At 38.4% G+C, this 26,486-nt stretch overlaps 1 protein-coding gene across 1 annotated transcript in view; it reads right to left on the bottom strand.

Moving 5' to 3' along the window:
• plcl5 (phospholipase C like 5) overlaps positions 1 to 26,486 on the bottom strand; it is a 46,194-nt gene that overhangs the window by 6,198 nt on the left and 13,510 nt on the right. The window contains exons 2-4 of the mRNA XM_056753185.1: positions 11,546 to 14,032; positions 5,505 to 5,708; positions 3,706 to 3,781 (exon numbers count right to left, since the gene is read on the bottom strand). Coding sequence (XP_056609163.1) covers positions 3,706 to 3,781; positions 5,505 to 5,708; positions 11,546 to 14,032 — 2,767 coding nt within the window. The remainder of the gene's footprint in view (positions 1 to 3,705; positions 3,782 to 5,504; positions 5,709 to 11,545; positions 14,033 to 26,486) is intronic.

Below are 26,486 nucleotides of genomic sequence, written 5' to 3'. Positions count from 1 at the left end.
ATAAAATGTTTGTTTTTCATTTCAGTGACAGTGTGGTAGCTGATCTAACACAGAAAATGTTTATATGTTGATGTCAAACAAAACAATTTTAATGTGCTACAAATGTTCAGCACTCACTAAAGTAGAACAGCATGTGTCACGCTGCCATCCATCAAATCGATGTTTTCAACAGCACAAAAAAAAATAAAAAATAAGTGCAAAAGCAGTCAATCCCTCATTGAAATAGGACTGTGCCATTACAATAATGCATCAGATGACAATGTAATGTGTACCAATGTATTTAGATGCTTATATTGGACTTCAATGAACCCATCGGCACTACCCATACAACACCATGATACTTATAAGGAACATCTCCAAAAACTTCAGCATTCACCGTGTATGTCCATAAACACTGGTGTGCTGTCTAAACTTCGGTGCCATTTTTATTAGCAAATGTTCACTTCAAACAAATGCCTTAATCTAATGTGGTCACCCCAAAAAAATCTTTCATTATGTACACCCCCTCCTGTCAATCCAAACCTGTATGACTTTCTTCTGCAGAGCAGAACACAAAATATGTTCTGAAGATTGCTGGTAACCAAACATCACTGGCCTCTATTGACTTCTAATGGCAAAAAAAACGCTTTTGTGAGACGAAAGACTCATGTACAGATGTTGAATGACATGAAGAATAAATAATGACCTTCTTTTAGTTGAATGATGCCATTTAATAAAAAAGCAAAACACTTTTAATCTGTGTCACAGTGGTCTTCCAAACACATACACATTTATGTCCACCTGCCTCTGTAAACCATAAAACCAGTTTCCCACTTTCTGTTTCCTTTGACCTTTATCAAATTTTCACACTCCCTTTAAAAAAACACCCAGATGTGACACAGGATTGTGTCCTAAATGTAATGCTCGATGTGTGCCTCAACTGGACAGAGCTATGCTGGTTCTCAACACTTAAGACATACGGTGTCTGGGCACTAAAGCCTGGAGGTGTCAAAATGTTCACAACCCCTGTCCTCTTCACCCCTCTCCCATCTGGGATTCAGTCCAAGTCTTCTGATCTCCACAGCCAAAGCCAATATGTACCAAGTGCCAACAGATACAGTACCTTCAAAGCATGCGGCTCATACACACACTTTTAAAGTAATATCGTCTGTAGTTACTCTACACTTGCATTATTTTCTTCAGTCCCTGTGGCTACAGTGGCAAATGAGGACACTTGTACTTACTCCAAGTTTATCGGTTTAGCGTGTCACTTCTGGCAGAATGGTTATCTAAATAGGTTCATTGGGAACTGCACATCTTTAAGGTCATGTGAAATTAGGAGCCCAAGGCGGGTACAGAACAGAAAACTAGCCCAACGAAAAGAGCAATATGAATGCAAATAACATAAGATGCGTGCATCAATTCCACACAGTTTCTTAATGTGGTTGCTATGGCGATGTAAGTGTATGATGAATGACTGGCTCCTGAATGGATGATTGGATGTGACATGTTGTCGTGTGGAGCGGAGTCTGAGGTGTTATGATGAGGGCAGAGAAAAAAACAGGGATAAAAAATAGGATTAGGAGAAAAAAGGATTAAAGGATGAAAGAAACAGGATTGAGTGACTGTGGGTTACACAAGTATTCAAAAGCTCTCTCAAAGAGCAAATGATACAATATGTGACTCATTCCAAAGTATTAACTGCATGCAGAAGATTTTAATGAATATCAACTAAATGGATGTACTCAGTTATATATACATATGAGGATTTATGGGACTATACTATGTAACCCTATTTTGAGCGCTAAAGGAGTAGTTCACCTAAAAAAGAAAATTATTTCATAATTTACGCACCTCATTCTCATTTCAAACCTGTTTGACTATCTTTCTTAAGTAAAACACAAAAGAAGCGGTTTAAAAAAGTGCTGGTTAACAAAAGCCCCCATTCACTTCTATTGTATGGACACAAAACCAATGCAAGAGGGATGCACCGATATGTCAATTTTGGCTGATAACGATAACCGATCATTATTGAACATTGTCAGTCGATAACCGATATATTGGCTGATACAGTACCTAAATATTAATATAACATTTTAGACTGAAAACATTTTTTGTCTCCTTAAAAATCATGTACCAAGCCTACTTTAAACTGGTTAAAGATTCTTCAACTTTTAAACTTTTCTGGAATAATGTTTATTTAATAAACAAATAAAAGATGTTCATCTAGACCAACCCAGAAAATGTTCTCAATAGCCACAAGTCTAATAGGTCTAAAGACAGTAAGCATTCAGATAGCAGTCTGATTCAAACAATATGATTTGTTCCTATAATATACATGTTCATAAATATCTACATACTACAGTGCATCAACAATGTTTTGCTAATAACATTAAGTGAATGATCACGACAGAAATAAAGTACTGTACTGGATTTTAACAATGAGCAGCGTGCAGCTGAAGTGCTTCAATTTGAGGAAATTATTCATAATTTATCGGCTATAAAATATCGGCCTTAATGTTATTATCGTTATTATAATGGATACCGATATGGTGGATAATTTATCGTGCATCACTAAATACAAGTCAATTGGGGACCACCGGTTTCCTGTTACCAACATTCCTCAAAATATATTTTGTATTCTGTAGAAGAAAGTAATTCATACAGGTTAAAAATGACAAGAGGGTAAATCATGACAGAATTTTCATTCTGGGGTGAACTACTCCTTTAAACGGAAAATATTCTCTTTGTGAGTATGTGCAATGCATTCATTAATGTGTACATCTATAGCTTCCTGAACAGTGACATCACAAACCACTTGATGTCCAATGTGAATTTGGCTGAGAATAACAGCCATACAATATGTTGCTATGCTAACAAAACCGTGGGACACAAGCATCATTTATGTTTGCAAAAATGGTTATTTGTACTTCTCGGTTTTTCCTTTCGGTCTTTCACTCCATCAAAATGATCATAATCACATTTAATTAGCAGAGTCGGACCGAAGTGTTTATTACGATGGAGAGGAGCTGGACAAGCCTACCGGCACTTTTAACTATTTCTATCTCTCTCTATCTTTCTCTCTCTCTCTATCTCTCTCTCTTTCTCTCTCTCTCTCTATCTCTGTGTCAAACAGCTGCCCCCTCCCCTCACCCTGTTAATTAAGGTTCAGATCAGCAGCTGTGACACTCAGCTGGACAAGTCCAGATCTGCATAAGCGAAAGACGGATAGAATGTGAGAGACTGTCAGTGAAACGTGTTTATTTTTGAGTGAAAAACAGTGAGAGCGAGAAGGTTATTAGCAGAGGCATGATTTAACCTCTCCATCAGTGCAAAATAGACGGACGGAGGTGGAAGAACAGAAGATGAGAAAGAGGAGTGGGCGAGGAGACGGCGCTATAGCACGCCAACCTCGGTTATTTACTGATACTCTCTCTCACTCTATAGCTGAATTCTCAGTTAAAAGGACAGTTCATACAAAAATGAACCTGACAGTGACAGGTTAAGACAATGTTCGTTTGCTAAAAAAGCATTGTGGTCAGAGTTTTTACTCGCTCCCTCCCTCGCTTGCCTTCCTTTAATCCATCAATCCTTCTTCCAAAACATACTGCAAAATACAACCATGCAGTATGTAGCTCCAGTTAACTTCAGCTACCAAAATCATTTGAAACAAGTTTGTGGAGTGTATATTACAGTACACGTGTGCACGGTATCCTGTAGCTGTACCTGCTCGCTGTGCTTGTGTGAGTTTGGAGTACACGCCATCGGCTGATTCGATCAGCGTGCGACTCGTCTGGATCATCTGTTGGAAACAAACAACAGGAAACAGTAAGTCAGGTCTCATCAGGAAGTAAAAGTTCCATATCAGGCATGCCCTCCCCAGAGAAACTCAATCTCACAAGCATATACGCGCACTAAGTAATAAGCTGTATCGACTGAAGAGAGATTGAGTTGCATTACATAGGCCAGACAAGACAGTAAATTTATATCCCGCTATAAAGACATGCAGATGGAAGCCGTTGCTCATTCTGCTTATAGGACAAACACACCATATGAATATTTGGTATAAAATGAGATTACTCATAAAAATCATGTTTTTCATTATGTTATCATGTTTTTATTGTATTTTATTGTGTTAGTTAGCAGACTTAAATCAAAACAAACCAACTGCAGTTTGATTGATATTAATTGGAATGCATAATAAATAAAAAAACGAGTCATCTCATTTTGGTACCAAATATTCATATATAGTAATATAAGATATGCAAATGCTAAAGGAACAGTTCCAGTGTTCCAAATCTGTATAAATTCCTTTGTTTAGATGAACATAGAGAAAGATAATTGGAAGAATGCTTGTAACTAAACAGTTCTTGATCCCCATTGACTACCATAGTAGAAACAATGACGTTTTAACTTTTTTGTTCTGTTGAACACAAAAGAAGATATTTTGTAGAATGTAGGAAACCAAACAGTTCTTAGCCACTTTTGACAACCATTGTAATTTTTCCTACTATGGTAGTCAATGGTGTACAAGCATTCGTCCAGATATCTTTCTCTGTGTTCAACCAAACAAATACATTTATATAGGTTCCAAATGAAGTTAAAACGAGACACACAGGTCAATCTAACAAAACGTTGCAATGTTTGCAGCTCTTCAATACTGCAATGAAAACAAGTTCATCTTCACGTTTATACTACACAATGTGTTTTACATGTATGGTGGGATCAGTTTAAAATGAACAATTCTTTTAACAAATTTCTTTGTGCCTTGGCTTTCTCTCTGTTTTTCACAAATTCACATTGCTGTTAGGTGACTTTATGTCATTCCTGAGGTTTGCGTCTGTTGAAATTCAACAGACACTTAATTGGAATTGCAGAATACATGCAGAAATGCAGATTTTCCGTGGCTGTGTTTTAAAGTGGAAATCTAAGATATATTTTCTGTGCTTGGGAAGCTGACATATCGACAGACACAAAACACACCCACCCATCCTCCCAGTACATCATGCATTCATTATATATGAGCATGTCTACTCAAATCAAAACCCAATGAGCGATAAAGAGCAGAAGCGTCTGACAGAGCAGCTTTGGAGGGCATGATGCCACTCCAAACACACAAAAATAATTCACTGCAACTGTTGAGTAAAGATTCATTATATGGAAAGAAAAACAAACAAGAAAGAGCAGAGCATGTTTTAGCGAAAGTTTCATTGGATGCACGCATCTGGCCCTAAGTTAACTTCCGGTATGTGTTTGGTTATGATATAACAGTTTATTTTACTTGTAATTTCTATTAATATTAATATATTTTTATAAAAATTAATATAACAATTTATTTTACATGTAAGCTTTATTAATATTTTATAGATTTTTTTGTCAAATCAAAATCAAAACCAATTGTAAAAGTTATTGATTTTTTGCGGAGGTCCACTGAAAGTAAGTATGGGCCACATAACATTTATGTTGTTGCCATTAAAACTATCTATAATGTACTGATAGCACTGCGCTACAGAATGTTACCATACCGTGTCATAAGCGTTGAGCACTTTACGCAGCAGCTCTGGAATGGGGCCCTGTGCTTCCATGGTGGGGTAGGCCTCGCTCAGATCTACCGCCACGTGTAGTGTTCGCTCGCTGTTCATCAACCAGGACGACACAGTCAAGATACACTGCTTCATATTAGCTGCCGGAGTCAAGCCGCAAAGCTCCTTGAAAGACACCATTGCATTCTGTGAAAAATATTAACAGAGGAAATTAGCTAAAGTGAAGTGACTCTTGTGAAGAGAGTAGGTTGGTTTTGAGATTGGATGCACATTTAATATACATGTTAGGCATGTATCAAGTCTTGTTGACTTTTTGCTTCTTACTGCTAACCTTCCTGAAGACTGGTAACAATTGTACAATAACAGCCTCAGGAGAATTGTGGCAACCTATGCCAATAAACTGCAAACTATGAGCCTGACATAGAAAAGATTAACAATTTTTTTTTAAAATGTGTTTAATACAGAGAAGTTTAGCTGTCCCATAACATTTTTAAACTCTCACAAAACTTGTTTTTGGGCGTGATGAAGTCTGATGTTGTGTTTGTGTATTTGCATAACAAACGTCTAAAGTAAACACTTGAGGAGATTTGAATCATGAGTAAGAGGATGGAAATTAAATTGACATATAGTTCCATTACAAATCTATTTTCGGTTTGGGGACGTCCCCACTAGACGCTTTCATAATGATTTGCTATTCTCTTGGGACATTTTGAAAGTATCAAAACATGCCATCCCACACATATAAACACTCCCACTTATCTCATACCTAAGATGAGCTGCTGACTTGCTTAAATATAAAAGCTGTTTTTTAAGAACAAACCTGGACAATTTGTTCATATAAGAACACAGCGGCCTCTCTGTTTTGTCCAATACACTTTATTTTTTTCTCTTTTCATCATTAATTTTCTAGTTTAATGACGTCTTCGCTCTATGATCTAAATACCATAATTGAATTTACACAGAAGCGGCGATGCCAAGGCCAGGACGGCGCGGGAATGAGCTGCTTCCGGCACGCGCTCAGATAATGTGTTCCAGACACTTCGTCCTGTGTGTGTGATAGGGCTGTTTGAGATAGATCAGGAAGAGAAGGGACACGCTAACTGAGGACTAATAGGACTAATACCCAAAACAGTAAAACATAACAATATGTGATACTAGATTTGGATACTAGTAAACCATGGAAAGGACAGATTTCCCTAATTCCAGTGATAGACATCCACAAAGGTGTATACTTTTATTGACAACAATGATCTACTTTGCTTTCAGAGTTATTTTTCTAAAACGTTTAGTAGAAACATTGGTGAGCTATAATGGAGCATTCTCGGAGTAATAAACAGCTCTTCAGGGAGAGCACATGTAAGTTAGAAGCAGAAGTACATTATCATGAAACCCTACAGATGCTTTTACACAGAGTCGCCATTGATTTATTACTCTTGTTCAGTCATAAATCTGTGACACTCCAGCCATGAATCACTCATATTTACCCATTAAATATTGCCACACGAACTAATTCATCCACTTATACACATTGATGTTTAGACAGAATTATGTAGCTCTTTCTACAAGAGGCATGTTATGTTTGTCCAAAGTGCTAAGTTAGATTTTATAGTGTGCATGCATGTCTTACTTTCTGAAAGATCACCTGCTTGTGATAGCATTAAATATTAAACATTAAAGATTTAGCATGTGCACACGAGCCACAATTTTAACTGGCTTTTTCAGTCTAAAGTAGTTCATGATCCGATTTAATCTGTGATCTAATTATCTGCTTGTGTGTGTTTGTGTGTTTGTGTGTGTGTGTGTGTGTGTGTGTGGTTCTGTTAAAGTTCTTTCTTTAGTGTGACATTGTGGCTGCAGTGGGGTGACAGATTACTCTACACGACTGCACTTCCTGTGGGATTTCTGTGACACCATGGAGACTATAAAGACCATTCTGTTTGACTTTATGAAGAAGGGTGGGGGTGAGAAAGTGATTAAGACAGAGTGAAAGAAAGCAGCAGAAATGTAGATGTTGTATGAACATCAATGTGTGTGATTATTTCTTGTACATAATGCACTTTAAATAAAAAGTGAAAGTTAAAGTTGGAAATATAAAAATCTATATAAAACACACACACACACACACACATTTAATCTTTTCAGCTCTGGTGTATATTTGGCATTTATATATGAATTAAAAGAGTGCCCTCCCCCAAACATTGGAGCAAATGGATACATTTTACAGAAAACCCTTGAAATTTTAACAATTTGAAATATATTGATTTGTGTTACTCTAAAGTGTTAGATTGGTGAAACAAACAGTGATATTCTTGAGTAAGAGCTCTCATTTCATCAATGTTTTGTGAGTTGTTGAGGAAGGGGGTTTTGACAAGATGAATTCAGACCTTATATCTTTTGATGTAACATACATCTAAAATCTGTTGGGACTTGTAAGAAAGCTGAGGTTCTGAGTTTTTAAATGATACCACATATGTATTTTCTTGAATAAAACTAGCTACATTTAATGCTAGCTTATTTTATTTCAGATAACAGCATATCTCTGTCACAACGTATTTCTGTGTCTAGTGCTTCAAAACAATATCATAGTACCCCATTGTTTACAAATGGTAAAATGTAACACATGTATAAAATCACCTCATGCTGTATACAATAAGCTGCTATGCTCTCCTCATTGCAAATTCAACATGAGTTAAAAAAACATTACACATGCATTCTTAATGCCAGCATTAAAAACCAACACACAATCTGGAGTGTCTCATCGGCTTTCTTTATGCATTTCCTGTTTACAAGCTTTGGGGTAAATGTGTGTTTTCTGCACCTCTGCTGCCCTCCTTCTCAGTGCATAATATAGGAATATATATCAGTTTATTTTTTACTCCTATCAGGAATCAGTGCAGACACATGAACATCATATTCTATTCAGCTTGTATAAACGTTTATCCCTCAAACTGTGGGGATAAATTCAAGGAGGAATGACTTAAAATCACAATTTTAACCCGAGCTTTTGTTATATAAGGTGGAATCGTATTCACGCATCATGTAAGTGTTAGAACTGAAAATGCCCTTGTTACTGAGATTACATCTGTTATTGACACCAGGCCGACCGAACGCCCGGTTCTGGAATGCACCCATCTATGACGACATCGATAGGTTGAACACCGCCTCCATAGAAAAATATCAACAACTACTTCTCTAGCCCCGCCCACTGGTCAGCGCATGACTGAACCAGTGGCGCTGAACCAGATAGAGCGAGCAAGCAATAAACAAATATGCCATTAAAGATAGCTAAATATTGTGCCATCCCTGGTTGTGGAAGAATACAGTCGCTGCATAACCTTCCTTCGGATTCCGATATTAGAAATGCAGGGTTAAAGTTTATTTTGAAAGATCTTCCAGCTCAAATGGAAAAACATGGAGCATATGTTCGTTTCATTTCTCTGAGGATTCCTTCGTGAACAAGCCATGCTGTGCCTTCAATATTCCGGTAGGAATGCCGCAGCAATCTTATGTAAGTAAAACATTTTTGAACTAATCTATGCGTCACTATTGCTTTGTTACTGTGATTTGGTGAGCTCATATATAATTTTTCAAGGTTTTATACACTGTTTGCGAATAATGGAGGCTGCTTTGAAGTTTTTTGGTATTATTCCAGATGCTGGGTGATATCCACAAGTTACCTGGAGTCTCCCGTTTGTTTAGTTATCATGGAAAAGACCCGCGATCGTGTGATCATTTGTCCGGTTCGGAATCCCTGGTCTCAAATGCTGACAGGTACGGTTATAAATCATTAAACGCACTACAACTATAGGCTATACACAAAGCCTTGCCATCACATCCGGGAAATAAATCAGTAAATTTGAGTAAAATCATCCCGTGCGAATGCGTCACATGAAATACTGATGTGGGGAGGTCATTTATAAATCAGAGGAGGTCTCCAGATAATACTGATGCCGTGCGAAAACTGTGAATGGTGCTAATGTGTAACCTTACGTTACGTCTCGAACCAAATTCACAGAAGGCTCCAACTACGCAAACTGCTATGTAACCATAGCGGTGTGCGTATTCCAAGTGTCTTCAATGAGATGCCCATTAAAACCAAGCGTTTGCAGAGCTGGTCAAAAAAACCTGGGTAGAAAATAGCCTATTACTTAATGATTTTAAATGTTTTTGGAAGTTGAGAACGATGAGAACGACATAAGTAGACCTCATATAACAGTATAAAAAAATAAACAAGCACAGTTCATCAGACCTTTACCAATTATACATAATCTGTAATTTGGCAGCACTAACACAGTTAGCTAAAGACTTAACACCAACGTATTTATTATATGTAAATCAATAATGAAGTGACTGTTGTTATGGTTACCATCTTGGGTAAAAATAAACTACCGGATTTTACTTTATGGTGGATGAAACTTTTGAAAAGCGTGTTTAGATCTGAACAGATTTCCAATAAAAGGTCAGTTGTTTTGCATTCGCAGAACCGATGGAAAAGAACAAAACAAGACAATCGCAGTACGCAAACGTAGATGTGTGAACTATAGCAGAAATGCAATTCTGCCAAATGAATTTAACAATTACACACACAAACAAACACATTTCAGGGCAAGAGGAGAGATACAGAGCAGAAGGAAAGCTCAAGCAGGCCATATGTCTTCTGTCTCTAATTATCTAATGGGATGTCCTTTGAGGCTTTAGTCTTCTTAAATTAGGACCATGTGCTTGAGGACGTTACATCTGCTGAGCAAGCATCATTTGAAATCAATATAGATTGCAGCTTGCATTCATCTTTCATGTCATGAATTGGATTGATGTATTGTCCGCCTAATCTCATAATTTTACCCTTTTACTAGCATTCAATGTCAAAGTGCGGTTGGTTTGAATACTTGAAACGTCTGTGCAGACAAGAAGAGACAATTTTCTTTTTCCTATAACAAGCAATCTTCAAATGGAAGAACAATCCGAAAAGGTGGAACAGCAGATATGAGTGTGATGAAGGCAAGGTTACAGGTGCTAATGCTGTTCCTCAATATTTCATCTTAATTAGTTAATCTGTTTTTGCTGATTTTAAGACATCTCTACACTGACAAGTTACAATTGACAGGTATGCTGTCAATTGTAGTAAAAAACAACTACATCTGAATAGTCTTACTATGGTATTTGGAAGTAAGACTATAGTAACCACAAATGTATCATTGTCTCACTACATCATTAGCATAATTTAACCATGACATCTTAGAAAAACTACAGTAATACAAATGGTAATCAATCCTCCAACTGCACAAATTACTTCACTTTTACTATAATAAAAGCATGGTTAATTTTCCTAAGGTGGGTTTTGGTTCTGGTTTATTGTCATGACAAACAGCTCTTTAAAACCAAAAACTGCAAAAGTGCAAGTCTTCTCTCTCAAAGGTTACTTTTATCTACTGTATAAAAGTGCTGTACTTTTAGTAAAAGATCCCATAATAAGGGCCTTCAAAATGAAAACGCTGGATTTTTACTTTTACTGTGTTTTCAGTACATTTCTAAGGTAATGTTTAGAGTGTCAATGTTAAGTTTGTATATAGTGTTGCTTTAATCTTTATTACATCCCTCATTGAACTGCATACAGGGCCACGGCAGCTTACAAGACTAAAAGTGGCAGCTGACCTTCACATGACATAGCAAGACAACTTCCCATTTAATCCAAAACACACACCTTGCTGCAACACTAAAAACAAGGGAGTTGCTACTGTATTACTGAATGCTGCTGAATTCTACTGTAGGTTTGATCAGAATGCAAATACAGCATCCACAGTTTGTACACTAACTAATATAAAATATAAAATAATATGTTCATATTTTGTTTTTAACAGGGGGACAGCTATAGCACGAAATGCATTTTGTCACAAACACTAAATATTGTCTGTCCTAACATGCACAATAATATAATTCATTCAGCATATAAGCAGCACATACTCTAAAGTGCTCAAAATTTGTATTTCTCACATCAAAAGCACTGACCCTTGTGAAGTCCATACCTGTACGTTTTCCCGTAGGTCTGTTGCTTCCCGCAGAGGTTGCGTTGATGCCCTGAAGAGTTCATCCACCACTTTGATCCCTGTGGTCTTAGTAGAGGTGTATTCCCTTGCCTTGCGGCCCTTTCTCACAGAGAGACCCCTCTTATGAGCCTTGCCCCCACCTCGTCTGTTTGTAATGGCAACGTGAACAAACAGTGTAGTATTGGGCAGAAACTCCCCCGTAAGTGACTGCAGTGGAACATGTCTGTAACCAGGAAGCAGACACTCAAAAGGAATGGTGTACTGGCCGATAAATTCATCGCCGATGTAGTCGTCATCAAGGACGACGAAACGCAAAGCAGCCAATTCCGGAAGGTTGATCTGGAACTCAAAGCTTTCATCAAAGATGGGATTGTCACCATTTTGTGAGACGGTTTTAGTGCGCTGCTCTGCGCAATCTGCAGGAATCCCATGAATCTCTACATATATGTATGGCTCTACCACGTCGCCTTTAGCAGCAGAACCACGCGGCTTTGGTAGGTTTTGACCGCTGATAACCTTGATGTGGAGGAGCTGGGCTGAAACTCCAGGAAGCGAGTCACGGGCATTGGCACTGAAATATGACACTTCCTCACGCATTATGGCCGGACGCAGGACGTAGCCGCAGTTGCCGTTTTGCCTAAACCAGCCGAGGTTCAAATCCATCATCAGACCTGGAGTCTGATAATTCATGGCCACAATTTGGCAACCGCACTTCCAAAAATCTTGAGGATTCATGTTGCTGGCATCGATGCGCATAGGCGTGGGGTACACCCGTGACAGAAATCGTTTATTATAAGCCACAAAGTCTTCAGGAAACTCATTGGCAAAGCGGTTGGCATCAACCTCATTGAAAGAGCAGATCTCCCAATGCTTCTGTTCCCGTTTAGACGTCTCAAAATCGCGGAACTGTACAGACTTGCAAAGGCTCACCAGATCCGACAGTTCCTTACAGAGCCGTAACCGTTTGCAGCCAATTCCGTTGAGCTGGTCTTTATCGTCAACACCCAGCATTCTCCTCGACATCTCAAACCCTTCTTCTTCATCTGTCACCTCCCCCTCAGATTCAGAGTCTGGAGGCAGACGCTTCCCTCTGATAAGTATTTTTCCTTTGAGTTTCTCCGGGGAGGGCCAGTAGAGGTCTTCTACATTGGGAGGCTCTGTGTGCAGTTTGTCCCCTAGGATCTTCTTCATGTGTTGAGCCATGACTCTCTGCTGGGGGACGCTGCAGTGTGTCACAAGACAGAGGATCAGCGGAAACTCTGAGCTCTCGAAGGCGTACTGATTAATGACATCCAGAACTTTGCAGAATGCCAGCTGGGAGGCAACCGAACTACCGACGTAGACCACGGGCTCACAGTCAGGCCCGTCCCAGACCACCACCTCCAGGCTTCGACAGCCCATCCGTAAGGCGCGTACATAACTGCTGAGGTCTGACGAGCCCCAATACTGGTCCTCCAAAAGTGAGGCATTATGGGAAGAGTTGATATAGTAGTGTGAAAGTGGCTGCGTCATGTCCTGACAAACATGCTTGTGCTGCGGGTCAAAAATGTGGCACTCTGATGACAGGAGGTAATGTGTGAAGCCATCTATTGACAAGTAGCCGTTGTTACGTCCTTCAGCAGAGGGTTCGTACTTACGCACAATCTCCCGACACATTTCCTCTGTGACTCCCTCCACTCCCTGCTCCACCTCCACAAATAGCATCAAGTCCTTAGAGTCCAGGTACTCTTTGTTGCTGGAAAACTGTACCAACAAGAAAAATATCTCAGAGCGTGTGCACAGTTCACAGTAGGCCTCTACAAATGTGTCTAAATCTATTCCTTCACCATAGCAGTCCTTGGCCTTCTGTATCTCTTTAAACTTAAGTTCAATGCGAGACTCCCGCATGCCAGGATTGAGACCCTTGATGATTTGCGTGGCTCGGAAGAGATCAATGTGTCCTTGCCTTTCTGGATCAGCCAACTCAAACACTGAACCGATCCAGGACGTTCTTACACTAGGTTGACTGGGCTCAACTACGCCCACCATGTGTCGCCCATACGAGACCAGGTACCGCAATCCCATCACCCAGGTGCAAACCACGTCTGCTGTGCTTGCGACCAGATCCAGGGATTCATAATTGTCTCCGTATATTATTGAGAACGCACACTCATCAGGGAACTGATCGGAGAGTCCGTTACTGCGTAAGACAGGTGTTTTCTTTCCTAGTCTAACCTCTTTGATGGTCTTGATCTCGAGCTTGGCCTTCTCAGAGTCTTTCTTCGATGGTTCCCAGCGAAGCCAGCGCATATCCGGGTCCAACAGGAAGTAACGATTGTACATGCGAGAATTGGAGCGAACTTTCTTCATCTCGCAGCCTTCCATCATGAAAGCCATGCAGGCAGCTGTGCTGTTCATCTTACGGTCGTTTGGCATAGAGCTGAAGGAGACCGTCTTCTTTCTTGCCTGTCTCTGCTTAGAGCCATCCTGCAGAAAAAAGCACAAAGTATGATGAGTAAACATAGGTACATAATCATAAATGAGAAATATTACATACAGTATAGTGATTTCTCAATTATAAAAGCCTAATGAAGAAAAGAAATTAAAGTTTTGGGATTCAATCATTTATTAGCAATTTAAAAAGACAAGTGTTAAATATACACATTCAATCATTCCTTTTGTTTTGAGAAAACAAATGAAGACGTTATCAATCCCTAAGGGGGAACTTCACTACCACAAGTACACATTAGTGAAAACAAATAGCGTGTTTTAAGTATGTAACCTTTTTTAAGAACAAAATTAAAGAGGGCAGTTTTTTTTTAAATGATTAAAGATCAAAGGCTGTTTTACATTCATGCTTTTTTTAGTTAGTCTACCAGGTAACTAACATGATATAAAAACGTATGCCTTTAATGCACTAAAGGTAACTTGGTACTCCACAATACTATTGTCGAACCACAGTAACTGAGCTTTCTGGATTTGTTCCTTGTTACAACACTTATACCAGGGAAAGCAGCATGCACAGACACAAGATCATAGATGTGAAGATGTAATCTGCCAAAGAAAACATCAAAACAGATCTGATTACTTGATCTAAATATGAACTCCTGCTCTGGAGCCTCTCCAAGCCCACATTTGCACATGTAGAGAGAAATACTGTACCAAGGGAGTCTTCAGCCAAATCAAAACTATATCAAGCGCATATGTGCCCACATCCAATGAAGAGAGATCTATTATGACAGCTGGGTTCAACTACCTACACACTCACACTTAAAGCAAAGACTTGAGTATACACACATGCACACATGCACACATGTGGATTTAAAAAATCTTAGATATTTTCTGCTGACCGAAATACAGAAACTCTAAAATGAGTCCTTCATTTTTAAATCTGCATCTGACAAGTAAAAGCAAAGAGAAAATCAAGTTCATGGCTGTGAAAATAAAGAAAAGGCTACTCACTATTTATAAAACATTTTTTAGTAACATAAAAATACAGTTGGCTTAGCGACCTACAAATATCAGACTCACGGTCGTCTCTGAATATTAAGCTTAGATAGGAGAAAGTACTTTATGACATATTGAAAATTAGAATATGATTAAACAAAGATGTGCGCAAACGACCTCAAACAAAATAGACAGTGAATGGACAAGATTGTTTTTTAAGTGACATTCTGGAAAGGTGCTTTTCATTTCCTGTGATTTATTCGGACATTTGGATTATAGGATGGGCACTGCTGACCAGGAACCCGTGTAAACATTATTGGAAGCAGAAACTTGAGGGACGTCTTTGTATAAGCCGTGCATTTAAAAACACAGCTGTATTTGCACAGAACTGCTGAAGGCTGTCGACCTTCAGACTGCTCCTGAACGACAGCGTCAGGGTGTTAAAGAGTGTCATCGTGTGAGGAGGAATGACAGGGAGAGAAAGAGGTCTTGGGTGAGAGTGCATATATTGACAGAGAATATTTACAGAGTGACCTTAGTCATTCACAAGGATAACAGAACACATCTCAGCACAAACCAACACACACAACACATTAGGAGGAGCATGACTGACTTCACTTACAATTAGTCGAGGAGTGTGTGTGTGTTACAATATCAAACAAGCCGATCTGTGCCCATCACAAAAAAACGTCTGGTTTTCCTACACAATCCCTCAGTAATTTTCCTGAAGTGTCTTTTTAAGTGAAGAAATCCCATATATGACTAACTCATATTTCCCAAGACAACAAAGTTTGCAATTACATGTCACTTCTAATAAAAATGTGTTTGTTTTTATTGTTTTAATTAGATTGATTTGATATGACAAAAAGAAGAAGAAAAAGAAGCGTTTGCATTTATAGCTTTATATCTGCGTTTTGAAAAACATGGAATTAATAAAAAAAAAAATCAACAATTTAATAGAATTACTTTGTGTGAATATTATTCTGTGTGTGTGTGTGCATTTGCCATTTAATTATGTAATGAAAACCAGATATTACTCTCGATCAAAAGTTCAAAGAGGTTCATTTATCATGTCTTTCCATCCCAAAGGACATTAAAAACAGCAAATATAAGCCTAAGTTATTGATGTCTGCACTTTGAAATTGATAATGTTGCAGACACACAAACACAACAGCAAAGTGAGAAGACACACAAATGACCCTCGTACAGGAGCTGCTTAAATTGAACCTTTAGAAACGATTAAACACACAGACAGATGCCCATGCATGTGACCACCCACTCACAAAACACTGAATGTAAAGTGTTCAGACAGAGAATGAAGTGATGTGTGCATGCTGTATCAATAGCGCTCTTTCTGGTGTTATCCAATATGCACTCACTTCATTCTTGACTCATGTTTTAGGAAATATTTTAATATTTTTCCAGCTTGGGCACGTCCTTTCTCCATAGAGACCAATTACAGCATCGCTTGTGATACCTCACAGGTCTTAGAAGCTCAATCACATGTATCGTGTCTGTGTGCATTAATGTATGTGCACAATGCTCAGTTTCTCATTACGTGCCTGTGTAAATGTTCAAGCTCTGGTGTGAATCTTTTCTAGACTGCAATGAGTATTATTTATCGATTCCATAATACAGACACTAGCAGTCTCTCTCTCTCTCTCTCTCTCTCTCTCTCTCTCTCTCTCTCTCTCTCTGTCCTTTTGTGTGTTGGATATCTTTGTGCTGCTGCAGCTTTTATAATGCTCAATTAGAGGCTGATGCTGTTTCTTTGTTGCAACTAAAATGTTTTGCCAAGCCAAACGATAACTTAAAGGACATATATGTGGGTTGTGAACTGCTTTCCACAACATTATGAGCAATCTGTCGTTTTGTTACCAATAAAAAAGGCACTTGTTACAGACCTGTGCATACTGGAAAATAATGTTTTATAAAAAGTTGCACCTGTAAATCTTTTCAAAGCCTTTGTACATTGGCCCACATACAGACATGCACAACACACCAAACGAAAATGTAACATAAATGTGTCTAGAAACACATTACTAGATTTAAAAGTTGTTTATTGTTGATTATAAATAATATGTAAAAGATATGAACAAGTTACATTTAGATTTATTTAGCAGATGCAAATGAGAGATCATTTAACATTCTGTCTATATTTAGTCTGATTAGGATCTTGTATCATGGTGAAGGAGTTTATGTAAAGATAATGACTAGCTCTGAGTGTACATTATCCCACGTATTACACAACTAAATAGATGAACCACTGATTCAGCAATTGATCCGAATATTATTACCGGAAAGCTGTGCAATTATTTATAATGTAATAATAAATATATATCCGCGTGTATTTGTGTGCCAGTATTGTTATTAATGATAAAAAAGTCAAAATGTTACAGCAAACTTAATCAACTACAATTAGACTGAGGAAACGAAACACGATCTGAGTCTGCGGACCAACTGTCAGAAAGCAGGAAGAGAGAGCTAGAGACAAAGAGATGAAAGGGAAAAAGAAAGTGAGCATGTGTTCAGTAGCCTACTTTTTAAAACAGACAATGTGATATTTAGAAATGTCACAATCTGTAGTTCAATAGTGACCTTACATATTTCAGATCATGTGTTACAAAGCTCTGCTTTTCTTGAGTATATTCTACAGTTTCAACCACCGGCTGAATATTGCGTTCGCATAGCAATCTTTGAATTTCAATGTTGCTGAGTTCTTGTCTCCAGGTGAGTGAAAATCAAGAGCCAGAGCCTGAAATGAGACAGAAACTCAATTTCTACATAAGACTGATCTCATGCACCACGGCCCATTTTTCATCTGATTCTCTGCTTAAAGTTGCAGATCCATTTTGGTTAGAGGGAAACAGCTGTACAGGTCAGACGCTATTTAATTCCTCATATATCATCTGACTGCAGCTGACAAGTAAAAGACAAACCAATTTGCCTGCCGGCAGACAAACTTCTAATACAAAGCTAAATGTGTGTGTGTGTGTGTGTGTATTGGCTCAGAGATTTTTTTGCCTTGTCTATCTATTTCCCACCTCATTGTATAGTTCTCAGTATTTCTTTTTTTATATTTAATAACAATTAGTGTTTAAGCAGGTTTTGAATGTCGTCTTAGTCTGTGATTATAGTCTTTAAATATTTGTAATGATGTTTGAGAAAAGTATGCTGCCCAAATCGCTGTCGAAACACACAAAAAAAAAATACCTGGGGGAGCCGGAGCGTGGGATAATTGACAGCGGTGGCTTGCAGGCACCTGAGTGGGAGTATTGAAGTGGGTTGGATGGATTTTGCGGTGAGAACTACTTTGTTTTCAAGAGTAGAAAAATTAAAGCATCTGTGCTTTATTTAGCACAAGAATCTTGCTTTGTTTCTAGTACGCGGGGGTTCCTCTGGCGCGTGACGCAGACCGCCCCTGCAATGGCATAACCCACGCACTTCTATTAATACTCCCAGTACGGGTGCGCTGCCATAAGGCTGTTCACTAGATAAGCACCCATGACTTTGGATCTCTCCTGACGCTCCAGCAGACCAGAACTTCCGACCTCAAAGCAAAATACTTCTTTGTCGTTTTGCCTATGCTGCCAAAATCCCTTGAGGGTATGCTTCATATTGTTTCTCACCACGCAGTGCACAATAAACTTGGTAATAATCTGACTTTGATTTAGATTTAACTGATAGACTGTGTAAACCGGCATTTGCACTGGCATTTGTGCTGTCCGTTGCTGTCCCTTGCATTTGCACTCAAGATATCAAATGTTTATGAAACACTGAAATCACCAACGACTGAATTACTGGTCTAAATGGAGCACTTCATCAGTTTAAATAGATACTGTACCCTACAGTTTTATGTGTGTCATGTCTTTAAACAGCACAGCGTCCGCATACCGTAAAGGTGACCTTCCTATTACCCAGAATGAACAGTGGCTGTGTATCAAGGCCACCTACCCTGTGGAAGTAGGGCGCTGGGCAGCCCTTTTACCCATTTGCACTTCCTTCAGGAGAAAACCGAGAGGAGATCCGGTAAGTACCTTTGCAGGCGCAGAATCAGCCCCTCACCTTGCTTCCCATGGGGTCGACACTAGAGACCAAACAGCACAAAGTCTATCTGTCCTCAATTCCGTTTCGCAGTTTCCATTACAGCGGTTTATGCGAGCGGAGATCCCAGAATCAGATTAATGAATCATGGATACCCACAGTAGCATTTGGGATACAGAGAACACAAGCCACCACTCATTTATAAACAGGGGGTATAAAGTCAGAGACCACACTGAAAATCTAGAATCTATTTTAAAACACATATTTCCTTTGAAGCACAAAAGTTGCGTTTTGAAACATAGCATAAGCATAGATCATTTAAAGGGATAGTTCACCCAAAAATGTAAATTCTTTCATAGTTTATTCCTTCTCGTGTAATTTCAAACCTACATGACTTTCTTTCATCTGCAGAACACGAAAGAAGATCTTTTGAAGCTAGAATGATGTTAATCAAACAACATTGGCCCCTATTGACTTCCACTGTATGGACACAAAACCACCGAGACATTCCTCAAAATACCTGCTTTTGTGTTCCACAGAAAAAAGAGTCACATACAGGTTTTGGATGACATATGGATGAATAAACGAGAATGACATATTTTAACAACCCCTTTAAAGAACAAATGATGCATCAGAGCTATTAAGAATGACAAAAACTCATGTTATTTTTAACTTTAAACTTACATAGTTATTCCAATAATATGTGCAATGATATTTATTTACATTACTAGATAAGCATTTTCATTATGGTTTTACATTAACATGGATGGATCCCTGAGTGAATGTGTGTGTATGGGTACACACAGCTTCTTCGTATCCCTATGCATGGGTTACATAGAATAGGTTTTTCCAGCCTCTCATTTAGACAGCATGCTAACAGCTGTGTTTGTAAAAAATCACAATTGAAATAAACAGGTCATCAACAAGGCCTTTGTTTAACAGAGTCAAAAGCAGCAATTTCCCTTCCACTTAGAATAACAACAAAATCACACACACACACACACAATATGAATCACATGGCACAGAGAGCAGATCAAAGCTCTTGTGGAAGTTGAACACTAGTGCACAACCCTACTCAAAAACAAAAAACTGTAGAGAGTATCCCCAAAGCCAAAGAAACACTGTGTGAGTTGCATCAGTTAGCAGGTTTCTCATTGTCAAAACAAGATTTCACCCTGTGAAAAAAGCACACACAGGAACGAACAGAAATAGAGAGGGACCGCAAAGAGTAAGAAAAGCTGGTATAACGCTAAGAGCCAGAGACGAACCCGAACAAAGGACTCTCTCCTATTCACACGGGCTCACACAGTGAATCACAGCATTAGTTGGAGCTCTCTAAGGAAAAAGAGGACCTGTTTGTGTGCTTGAAAAGATAAACGGCGGTACGTGACTAATAAACAGCAGAAGTAGATGAGTTTAGAATGTTTATGATGAGGTGTGTGTCGAGTGGAGAGCTGCGTTAAGAGAGGCTGTACAAAATTAGCAAACGCAAACTTGTGCACCCCTCTGCCGCCCCATCATTCTTCTCAATTGAATGAAGAGTGAGGATGAGTAGAAAACATGTTCTGGAACATTCCACTATTCAACCTAACACTTCATCACGTAAGGTATAATGTACAGGCAGCCGGTTGTTATCGTAGAAATAAGCCCCGACAGTGTGATCAGGACCTGAGGCAAAGCAGAGGGTCTTGTATCACACTAAAGGGGCTTATTTCGCGATAACAGCTGCTTGTACATTATCCTGATTTACATGGCTACTTGCCACGTGAGAAAAAAATGGACATGAAATGTGAATTTAAAATATTTTAAGCTCATTTTTACCAAATGTAGACCTTGCTGTTTGCTGTTTACTTTCGCTTTTAAGTAGTGATGCACTGATTCCGATACCAGTATCGGGTATCGGCCCGATACCAAGCTCTTGTAATCATATTTGTAATGACACCGTTATCAATGACCGATACCTCATGTGACATACGGAATGCGGAAAACACGGACAGATCGAGGAATCCAGGCATAAAAACTGAATTTGCTGTACAACATGGAATGTCACGGAATCTGGCAAACGTATTATTTCCTAACAAGAAATTAGCGCTGAACTGCTAACAGCTAACCAAATATTCAGACACTGTTTAAATATGTATTCTGCGTGTTTTGTGTGAAAGAGTGGTGCGGTTGCGTGTACTGAACCTGAAAGCATTTTGCTTGTGAAGCTTTCAGACCCAGTGTTTCACTGCACGTGGACACAAACACACAAACAAACACCATTTGCGGCGATCCATCAAAATATAAGTCCGCTTAAATTAAACAAAAGCTCTTTGCGGCGTCCCGTCAGAATATAAAAGTCTGGTTGACTTGAACAAGTTATAATACACTCTCATTTTACCACTCCCCTTGAATTTTTTATAATTCGACCAGAGAGTGTATTGTTTACTTTAGCAAACTGAAACAAATGTGCTAGTAAAATTGTTGAAAACTTAATTAAAATAGTACTTAAATTTAAGTAAAAATGTACCAGTAAGATACAGTAAGATGTTACGAACAGGTAGTTTGGTTGAATCATTTGTAAATAAAATGTCATATATGTTATGTAAGATATATTTACATTTAATTTGTCAAAAATACCTGTCAAAACTGGTTTGCTGCATCCGGATTAGGGTGTATTATTAGTTTTGAGAGGTTGTTATCTGGGAATTACGAACCTGCAAATGTCGTGGCTGGCCAATCAGAATCAAGCATTACAACGAGCCGTGTAATAATGCAATATTAATGTGTACGATAAAATAAAATTGTACTCTACAACCCACACACTGATACAGTAGTTGAGTTACATAAATATTTTAGCCCCAAAAATAGGCTTGAAATTGTCGAAATAATGCAAATGTGCACATTGCAACGAATGGTTTGCAGAATGATTTTCCAAAAGTAATGTGGAGTCAAAGTTTTAGGTTCATAAATAGAGGAGTGACTGAAAAATGAATGCTTCTTGCTATATGTCGTAGTGAAGATGTTCCGAAGCGATGCCTTCTTTTCCCCAAAATAATTTGAAACCTTCTTTCTTTGACTTTTTTCCTTCTCATCTCATTTTAAACGTATATGTGGAACACAAAAGAAGATTTCAAAAATGTCTCAGTGGCTTTGTGTCCATACAATGGAAGTCGATGGGGGCCTAAATTGTTTGGCTACATTCTTTAAATGTCTTCTTTTGTGTCCTGCAAAAGAGAGAAACTCATACAAATTTTAACTAACAAAAAACTAGAAATCGATTTTACAATTAAATAGATTTTAGAAATGTAAACGTTATCGTTATTAGATATTCCACATTACATTACTTAGCAAGTTATATAAATAGAGACCATGAACACTTGATGTTCTTTTATTGGATATTCCCTGTCTCTCAAAAGTAACAAGTATGTGCCAAAACAAACTTTAATACCAACCCTCAAGTTTTTTTTCTGCTCAGAGTACACAGACTGTATTTATATTACCGTCAGAGTTTATCCAGGGAAAAGCGTAGAAGGAAGAGACAGAAAGAGACAAAGTGAGTGCGGGAGATGGTTGTGGGTGATCGTGTGGAGGTGTTGTATTCTAAAGCTTTGAGTTGCTGCCAGGCTTGCACTGAAAACAAACGCACTCTTCTCCACACGGATCGACCTCTTCTCTCTACACCACAGACAAAACTGCCTACAGCTGCGAGCTCTCACCCTCACCCTCTCCCACACACACATCAGAGTAATGCTGTAGAAATCATAACACTTGCTCTATTTGCTTATTTATTTGCCAGAGGTCTTTTTCTGTCAGGACTCTGGGGGGCTGTGGGTATTTTTAAATAGACAGGTTTGGTTCAATAACTGCACACAAACCCTCCCATTAGTTTCTTTGCTTTAATTACACCACAGGACATTTTCTCTAGTAGAAAATACACAAACGCTACTATATTTTTATTCATAACTAGAATAAATGTATGTATATTAAATCACATTATCGCCAATAACCAAGTGGGCTGTGTGTCAACATGCAACAGCACTGGCCCCCATTCGCTTCGATTGTATAGACACAAAACCAACGCAAGTGAATGGGTGCTGATTAACAACATTCTTCAAAATATCTTCTTTTGTGTTCTGCGGAAGAAAGAAATTTAAACATGTTTTAAATGACAGGCGTGAGTAAATGACTACAGAAACTATCACTTTAACCTTTCTTTGGGAATCATGCTATCCCGTATTTGTCCTGTATCAGAACTGTTTTTTTTCTTTTTTAATTTTCCTGAATTTTTCTGTTAATTTGCAGCTAGATGCAAGAAGACTCATCTGTGATGTTTTGAAAACCGGACCTGACTGAGGTTTATTTGACTAGAACAGTAGCATTGATTAATGGCAGGAAGATGCTCCGCACTAATTTTCTCCAAACATTCCAATAGCTTCCCCTCTAATGTCCTCCAAACGTTTAAGTGACATTCAAGTGAAGCAGTACGGAAAGAGGAGATAAAAAAACAAATCAGAGAATGGATGATAAATCAATGCAGGAGTAATGGCGAAGCCTCCTAAGTTCCTCTTGCGATCCCTAAATATTGCTCTTTCTTTCCCCTATATCACAAACCATCAACAGTATGACATTAATCTCAAATCTGCACCCAATGCCTTTATGACAACTATGAAAACAATTCCAAAACATGCACAAATTCAAATCTCCATCTATGTACTGACATTTCACGCATCTCTTTCTGGTTTTGCCAGTAAGCAGTCATAATCAACAATCTGTTCATCTTTGTTGGGAATCATCTGCAATTACATCCAAATGACTAAAAGGAGTGCAACCATAGGCTTTCGTTTTCTATGAGTGATGACATACACATGTCACAAAATGACGTAAACATGCACATAAGTGTGTCTTATAAGGACGTGTGACTATGTTTAATTAAGGGAATGTTTCAGTATGGCCTTGACATTTCTTTTAAAAGCAAACATCTTTCATTCACATACTATATATTATAACTACAAATTCAAAACCACAGGCCAACAGACCGTACTAGGGAAGCAACCATATTTAATTGTCTACAGATTAAAAAAAAATGTCTGTGTTTAAGTGCAATAATCGGGTCCCTGGTGCATCTAGAAACCCGGAAAACGTGAAAAACAATATCCCAGTAAGCATGTGAGAAATCGAGCTGTTCAGCTTTCGCTCCTGTTGTGACGTAAAAGCAGGATTTTATTATAATATTACCGCCCCTTAATCTACACAATTCCACCCTCGGCTCTGCCGCCATTGTTGTTTTCATATTGTTTGTGTAACATTATAACTTGTCAACGAAAAGCGCTAAAGACCTACAGGTGCCCATTCTGTGGATTTTAGACAAGGCATACACGCACAACGTGAGTGCATTAGGATACGCTGTGATGGATTTTTTAGTCTCCGGAAGAATGATTTCAGACGTTTAAAACAAAACTAACCGCAGAGGAGTTCAGGAAACATAATTTAGCTAAACCATTGCCAGGGGAGTACTAAATGTGTATAGTGTTGACAAAGCAGAGGGAAGAGGGGTGGGGTACGCTGTAACTCATTATCATTTAAAGAGACATGCACCAAAACGGGTTGTTGTGAGCATAGTTGTGTGTGTTGAGGCAAAAGGGGTTTTGTTTACACAGCCATTGAGTGTTTTTAGGCAAAATATGTTCCAGACATTTCATTAAGACCCTAACAAATCATACCAACTTGATGAAAGTGCATCGAAATTACACAAATTTCCACAGTTTTGTCACAAATGCATCTGAAAAGACATATTTTCAACATTGTGGCTAACAGAAGGCCAACATTACAATCCACTGAACTGTTCTGAATTGTATGTGTCTCCCTCACATTAAAAGACATAAATGACTGAAAAGGACAGAACACTTGAAGGCTAAATTAAAGAAAATCAGTCTCAAACTCTCCCTGTTGACAAAAAAATGACATATTGCTAGAAGAACACATTTTAAACTAAATCACCTTATTGGTTTACAATGACAAATGTTATCCTAAAACTCTGAGATGGACACACAAACAAACATGACACTCATGGTTACTTTGCCGTCTAAATGAGGACATATGAGGCCATTAATGCTTTTACACCACATGTGAACCCTAACTAGATAACAGGCTTCTATCAGAAAACATTTTTGCAGCTTTACAATAAAACAATAAAAACATTATTTGTTTTATTTATGGATCAGTTGTCCCAAAATAATATCAACTAATGTCCTCAATAGGAGGCTGTGTGAGATTAAGTAAATCTAAGTAAAAACACACACACTTAAAGTCACAGTGAAATAAAAATCACAATTCTTGTTTTTTCATGAAATATTGCAGCATTTATAGTAAATAGTTTATCAACGTGGATCATTTTCTTTTTAAAAGTCATGTACCCTCATAATCTACAGTTAAAACCTAAAAATGCACTTCCGCCCTAAAATGACTATCATCTCAAATGACGTTTAACTAGACGGCTTGGCCGGAGCATCCATTAACTCCTCCCCTTCAACCGTCAGTCTGCTGCCAGTGTCATTTCAAAATCAATGCAACCACTGTTTTTACACATCCAATCAATTCGTAGTGAAAAATGTAAGCCACGCCCACTTCTTTTCTCCTTTGAAATTCCATTTCACCAGAAATGTGTCAGAATACGGAGGTAAAAACTTCCGATTCACGGAGACTTTAATGAGTCAGACAGTAGTCTCTCTGCTACTTGTTCATGCTGGTATTGACACCCATTTGGGTATTTAACCGTTTGACATTGGCAACTAGCCGAACGAATGCGGAACTCATTACAAAAACGAATCAAGCACTTGATTATCTCATAATACCAGTGTCAAGTATTGTAAATATCAGCATAGTTGTGTTTTGTTTACTAACACAATCTTTACAATGACATTCAATGATTCTTTACAATGATCTTACTCTGCACACAGCAGCAACATCATTACAGCCAGTATTATACTTTATAATAATATACATTTACTTACCAAACATTTCATTAGTAAACATTTCACTTTAACAACCAATAAGCCAGTATTACAATTTCATACAAGATGAAGCAAACAACCTAGGATCAATTTGTTTTTCATGTTGACTTGAATTGACAAGGTTCTTGAAGACAATCACCCTTCAGGCATTGATCAGGTACAAAAGGACACTGACTTAATTCTACTTAGAGCAGAGGCTTCATTGTCCTGCAATAAATTACCCACTGACAAAAGGAGGCCATGGAGAGAAGGGACACAGGAAATCCTCATCAGCTCTCAATCTAATTAAAGTGTTAAGCACTAATCAGGAATGCCAGGCAAGAATGCTTTAGAACGGGACGAGTGATGGATGGATGGAAGACAGTCTCTCTCTCTCTCTCTCTCTCTCTCTCTCTCTCTCTCTCTCTCTCTCTCTCTCTCTCTCTCTCTCTCTCTCTCTCTCTCTCTCCCTCCCT

This window comes from Triplophysa dalaica, chromosome 7, assembly GCF_015846415.1.
Source record: "Triplophysa dalaica isolate WHDGS20190420 chromosome 7, ASM1584641v1, whole genome shotgun sequence".
NCBI lineage: Eukaryota > Metazoa > Chordata > Actinopteri > Cypriniformes > Nemacheilidae > Triplophysa > Triplophysa dalaica.
Note: the sequence above shows the minus strand (reverse complement) of the source record. Positions and strands in the feature narration are given on the sequence as shown.